General features: G+C 38.1%; 1 protein-coding gene across 1 annotated transcript in view; it reads right to left on the reverse strand.

The window, feature by feature from the left end:
* CHST9 (carbohydrate sulfotransferase 9) overlaps positions 1 to 505 on the reverse strand; it is a 201,359-nt gene extending 200,854 nt beyond the window's left edge. The window contains exon 1 of the mRNA XM_068563451.1: positions 385 to 505. Coding sequence (XP_068419552.1) covers positions 385 to 505 — 121 coding nt within the window. The remainder of the gene's footprint in view (positions 1 to 384) is intronic.
* Positions 506 to 6,345: the final 5,840 nt, after the last annotated feature.

The following is a 6,345-nucleotide window of genomic DNA, read 5'->3' on the forward strand; positions in this document are numbered from 1 at the left end:
CAAAAATTAAAAAGGAATTAAAAGAGAGAGTTTGCTATATATTCAGCTCTCTTTAGGCTTGTGCTCAATGCTTAGGAGACACATCAAAGGTAGGATAAATGAGTAGACAAATTCTCTACAAGCAGTCTTTGCTGAGCCAAAGGGCTAATGAGCCACTTGCCCACGATAACAAAAATTCCACGAGTGGTCCCAAGGGGCCAAGCAAATGCTCCCCAGAAATGTATAAGCATCCTTTCTCTGGGGAGCTGGAGGTTTCATTTTGTGTCTAATGCTCTGTGTTGTTGGAAATATTGTGACTTTGTATATATCTATAAAGACCATAGCTCATTTAAGTGAAAATGACCATTATAATTAAAAATAGGAAAAACAAAGTTGCGGTGTTACCTGTGTGTTGTTCTTCAATCCAGACTTGCAAATACATGACGAGGAGTAGCCCTGCTACTCCAAACATCAGCACTGAGAAGAAGACTTGTTTGAGGTTCATGACCATTTCAGATGGCTGCATCTCTCATTTCTGAAGACCACATAGTTTGGTTTTCCACAGAGTTTCGATCCTTTCTTTTCCTCTTAAGTGCTCGTTCCGTGAAGTAACCTAGAATTTTTTTAAAAATCCACATTGTACCTTGCTGATAACATTTCTTCCCAAATATGGTACAGATATACAGTACATCAACAATACTGAGGATTTACATGAACTTTAACACTCTGAAGACAGAAGAGATTGTAGCTGATGGCACTAGAATGGCAATTTTCTATTGTTACATTTATCTTATCTAAGGAATGTGCTATCCTACAGTTAATAAGTAACAGCCTAACATTTAATGAGGGGAAGCATCCCAGACTTCAGCTCTCCTATATCGGAAAGTCAGGTTCAGGTTATCTTAGAATGGTTTTGAGGGGAAAGAAAACTCTCAGAATAGACTGTTGAGGAAGGGATTTTGAAAAACATGTTTGTAGATAAAGCGGGAAAACACCACTTCATGTCTTAAAAATATATAAAAATTCAAAAATGAAGGGGTCAATCTCTCATTTCCCTCTCCTTGAAAAGTAGTAGGTTTCTCCAACTTAAAGGGTATACTTAAATTCCCTCAAAGGCATAAAAGGATAAATAATGAAAAGGTCAGAATTCAAGGGACCCTCCCACAATCACATGGGAGTAGAGAAGTCTACCTCGGATTACAGAAATCTACCTCAGTAATAAAAGGTTACTTTACTTAAAGAAATATTGAAATGACATTGTTTTAGAATGATCTCATTTAGTGGAATCCTAACCTTACTTTTTTTTTAAGCTCCATCCACTTTTGAGAATTTGATGAAAATATAAACCCTCTCCTTAGAAAAATATAAACACACACAAAATCTAGCATCAAAAATCAGTATGTTTACGGACACTTACTGCAACCCAAGTTAAGAAGCCCTGCTCCCTATGAACAGCCGAGCAAATATGCAGTAGCTTGCATGGTGAGCTCACATAGCTAGCAGCCCAGCTAATGAGGCCAAGGTCATGGCTTTGTGTCTAAGGCTGGTCAAAGACCTTAGCTCTGTTCCTTGGCCACGGACCACAGCCCTCCCTTGGGATGAGCTGAATAAATGGTTTCTCACTGCGAGGACATTACATACACTGCTGTATCTAAAAATTCTCTCTCCTTTCTCTTCAAAGATGCCTCAAAAACTTCTGAAAGAATATGGATTTAGCCTTTTTAAGAGGCGTTTGGTGAGGTGCCAGGTAAAAGTTTTAAAAATGCTGTGGGAGATCGCTAGGCTGGTGAAAGGATAATATTTAGCTATACTTGGCAAAATCAATGTTCACGCAGATGTCGGGCTTCAAAGGTAACCTATGAGGTCAGAATTAGATGTGGATGTGGCAGAATGATCTCGTGATTAGAAAAAAGAAATCCACCAAATGGGTAAAAGTGTTTATGCAAAACAACAATGAAAAGACCTATTATAAATACATTTTTTCCTTCATATTTTAATTATACACGGAAGGTCCCAGAGTAAGAGCAGTGATTGTCAGCACTACCTGAGGAGCTTTCTCGAATCCACTTCTCTGAGTCCCTTGATGAAGAGACCACGGTTAATGTTTTCACAAGTGCTTTTGAGGATTTCAAGCACTTTCTTGATTTGGGTAGTAGAGGAAGTTTTTAAATAAGTAGAAGAACTGAGAGTATTATCATACTGCTTATTGGGTGGGTGATACTCTGCTCTTATATTGATTCAAAACTGAAATATTATGGGCTCTCCAAACATATGCAACAAAGAACAGTTCCCGAGGGAGATTTGCAATTTGAGGTGTTCCAAGATTGAATCCCTCAAGGAAAACTCCGAAGGGAAGCCAGCTTTCTCTTTTGTTGATGCTGCAGTTAAACAATGAACAGACACAATTCCTGAGTCCACAAGAAGATTCAGATAGGAGAAAACCAGTTAAACAAAATCTACTACTAACAAAGAAATAGTTGTTTACAAGAAAAAAGAGACTTTTACAATCTGTCTACATAATTAAAACTTAACCCAGATGAAAGCGGATAGAAGAAAACTCGTAAATCAGAACAGAGCCAAAGACCTGTGGGAATGGTGGGTGTGAAAGCCAAAAGAAGTACTCCTTGGGGGTTTGCAGAGGAAAATTATTACCTACAATGCTGGAAAAAGATTAAGAATTTGCCCTTCCTTTCTTCAGGAGATGTTGCTATACTCTGACATATCCTCCTGGGTAAGAAGTCGGTAGAAAACCCGTAATTGTTATTATGGCAGATGTGAGTAGAACTGAGCGATTAAAGCCACAAGGCAGAAAGGCAATCTGGTGTAAAACGGAGAGATACGTTTGATTTTCTCCCATCTCAGTCCATTAACCCAACGTTGGCATTCGGAAATGGCTCTCATTAAACAGAGGTGAGGCTCTCGGAGCAGCAGTATTGCTTTAAGCAAACCTGAAGGTCAGCTGTGACGGGAAAACACACCTATTTGGAGATCGTACATCTACCTCCATGCCTGCGGAAAAAGTGCAGACTACTGGAGATTGAAATTACTTGGAATAATGCTATTTTATGTACCAGCATTATACAACATTTCCACGGTCAAAGGCTTCCTGTATTTTGTACAATCCTTCCTCTGCCCGCTCATATACACAGTACCTTGTACCTAACAGGTACCCAACAATGGGTTGCACTGAATTGAATTTGGAGCTCCAATAACAAAATACAGGTAATTAATTTTCTAGTTGTATTTGTAAATCCTTAGTCCTAAATTTTGAATGGAGAAATATAGACTATTAAAATACTGAAAGGGTCTATGTGACTTTTTTAAAAAGTACATATTTATTTTTATTTGCATATGCTATGGATTTGCCCCTAATAAATGCGAAAATATAAAAATAATTATTTTGCTCCGTTATCTCTTTTCCAACACTTTAAAAATTATTCTTTCAAATAACCATGGTTACCAACAGAAGCATTTGGGGGCTTCAGTCTAGCAAAAGATTACAAGATGGAGGCAAGTTATTTAAGAGGAAATTGTGAGCTGTCCAGTTTGGCAGCAGCCTACGATTTTAAGGAGCGAGTTATGGAATTTTAGAAAGGTCAGCTTGGACCTCATTATGCAGTTTGGTGTTGAAAAAGCCCAGAGTCAGGGGACCACCTGTCTCTGCACTCAGCCTCCGCAGGACCTCACAGTTCTTGCCTCCTGCCTCTCCCATAGCAGCCGCCCCGTTCTCCATCTCTTTCCCAAGCACAGACCATCGGGGACAAACTCCCTCAATTACTACCTGCCCCTCGCCAAGTTCACTGTCACTGGCCCCGTTCACATTCCTGTGCCTCTACCTCTGATGAACAAGAGTCCTCACTCTTGTCTCCCTCTCTTCTGTGCTGCTGTGAAACGCAACTGCATCACCCTCCGGAGACTGGGTCTTATCCTGAACCTCTTTACGCAGTGACTTCTCCCTCTGTAACCCCTCCAGTCATTGCCCCATTGCTGTCACTCCCAGGCAAGCTTGAAGACAGAGGACTCTGCCCTGACTGCCTCAGGTGCCTATTTCCCAGCCTTTTCTCAACCCCCAGCTGCCCAGGAGGCTGGAGAAGGTGAGCTCCAAAGTTGTGTAGGGATGGAAAATTTAAAATACCCTGGGTTTTTGTTTCGCTTTGTCTTTTTGCTAATCTGTTGGGTTGGCCAAAAAGTTCATTCAGTTTTAAGTAATAATAAAAGACACATTTTTCATTTTCACAAAGAACTTTATTGAACAACGTATTCACTAACTGAACGGACCTTCTGGCCAACCCAATAGTTCCCTCTTCTATGAATTTCCTGTTTATAGCCCTTTCCATTTCTCTTGTTTCTTTTCTCACTGGATGGAAATTCTTCATCAGTTATAAGTGTTGCAAAAATCTTCCTGTCTGCAACTTCTTTCCTTCCTCCCTCCCTTCCTTTGCTGGTGCTGTGATATTGTTTTATTATGCAGAAGTTTAAAATAAACTTTTGTCATTCTTTTCCTTGTTGATTTATCAGCTAGAGTCTTGAAAGAAAACACATGATGTATTCAAAATCATGAAGTTGTGGAGAGTCTAATAAAGGGACAATTTACAAAGATGTGTTCAGGGTTTGGGGAAACCAACAAAGGGTAGAGCAGTCCTCAAGGGCAAGGGACAGCAACCACTCCTAGAAGTGAAGACAGGAAGTAGAGCTATTATTCCTGAGCCTCGAGAGGGGGCTGGAGGTGGGGGAGGGCTGAGGGGGAGCTGTGGCCTATCGTACAAGGACACGGACAAGACACTGTAGCCAGGTGTTACGGGAACCAGAAGAATAACTACCCCAACCTCAATTTCCTCCTGTCCTGAGACTTCCTGCCAGTGACCCATTTGGCAAACCAGACTGACAGCCTGAGGACCAGAGAGCTTTTTTATGTAGCACATTCCTGTGAGCTTCCTCAACCACAGCACAGGGTGGGGATGGTGGAGATAGACAACATCAAGCTCAGTTTGTGCTCTTGAGGAGTTTTCTAAGGTAGGATTCCTTACCTTCAAATAACACAATTATTCTTTCATATCTCCTTCCAAAGGTTTTCAAGTTCTACTCTCCATAATTAGAATTTGAATCCACCTGGAGTGTACTTTTGTGTATGTTGTAGGCAATTCATTTCACATGATAATAACAGCTTATTCTTTTATTATTGATTTTTAATGCTGATTTCGTTATATAGCAAGTTCCTATATATGTTTGTACAAACATATGGGCCTATCTTTGAGGAATGGAAAATGAATCTGTTTGCTGAGTTGATTTTGTTAATGGTTATTTATTCATTTTACTTTGAGTCACCTTTAGACAATTATATTACCTAGACAACTATCATTTCCTTTTACTGTCTAAATTTATAAGCACAGAGTTATTCAGAGGATTTTCTTATGATTTTAAAGGTATCTTTCATAGCTGTAAATATAGCCCCCTTTTCATTCTCAACACATGTATTTGTGCTTTTTCTCTTACTTTCTTTGAACATTCTTGTTAGAGAGTTGTCTGTTTTATTTAAAAGTATGTTGTAATTCCTCTCTATTGTTTTTTGTTCTCTATTTCTTCTCTTATCTTCATTTCTTTCTTCATTCTACTTTTTTTCTTTAGGGTTATCTGTTGTTTTTTTCCCCAAAGTCTTTGAATTGAAAATTAATTCATGTATATTAGATCTTTTTTATAAAACACATTAATGTAAGCCCACTAATTTCCTCCAAAACTACTTTTGTGGCATATCACATATTTTCACATTAGCATTTTCATTGTCATCCAGTTCTAAATATTTTGTAATTTAAATCATCATAAATTTATGTCTCTTGTTTGTTTTTAAAATGGGTTTTCTCCTTCTTCTTTAGTTTCCCTAAAATTTTCGAATCCTCTCTGGTCCTCTTTCTGCTTTCTTTGAATCTATAAATTTTATTTCTGTTAGCTAAGCAGCACTTTAAGTTTTTTTTAAAAACTACCTTCTTAACAATAAATTTTTCTAGTAAAGTTTACAGTTTTCACAAGAACTTTAGCATGCTTTAAATACTCATTGAACAGCGTTTCCTCACCCTGCTCATGTTTGAGATTTTCTATTGAATTTCAATCATTTAAAAGATATATTTATTATTAATTATTAAATAATTAATTAAACTTATTGGTATTTTATCAATTTCTGTGTTCAGTATTAATTAGTCTGTGTCAGACTTCCCACCCACAGAACTGTAAGACAATGCATTTGTGCTATTTAAGCCACTAAATTTGCTATGATTTGTTATAGCAGCAAAGAAAACTAATATAGTACATTACTATTACAAAGTAATTTTAAAGGAAGACAGTTTGCGAAATTACTATGAATGGGTACAACAA

The sequence above is a fragment of the Eschrichtius robustus genome, chromosome 14, assembly GCF_028021215.1.
Source record: "Eschrichtius robustus isolate mEscRob2 chromosome 14, mEscRob2.pri, whole genome shotgun sequence".
Lineage (NCBI taxonomy): Eukaryota > Metazoa > Chordata > Mammalia > Artiodactyla > Eschrichtiidae > Eschrichtius > Eschrichtius robustus.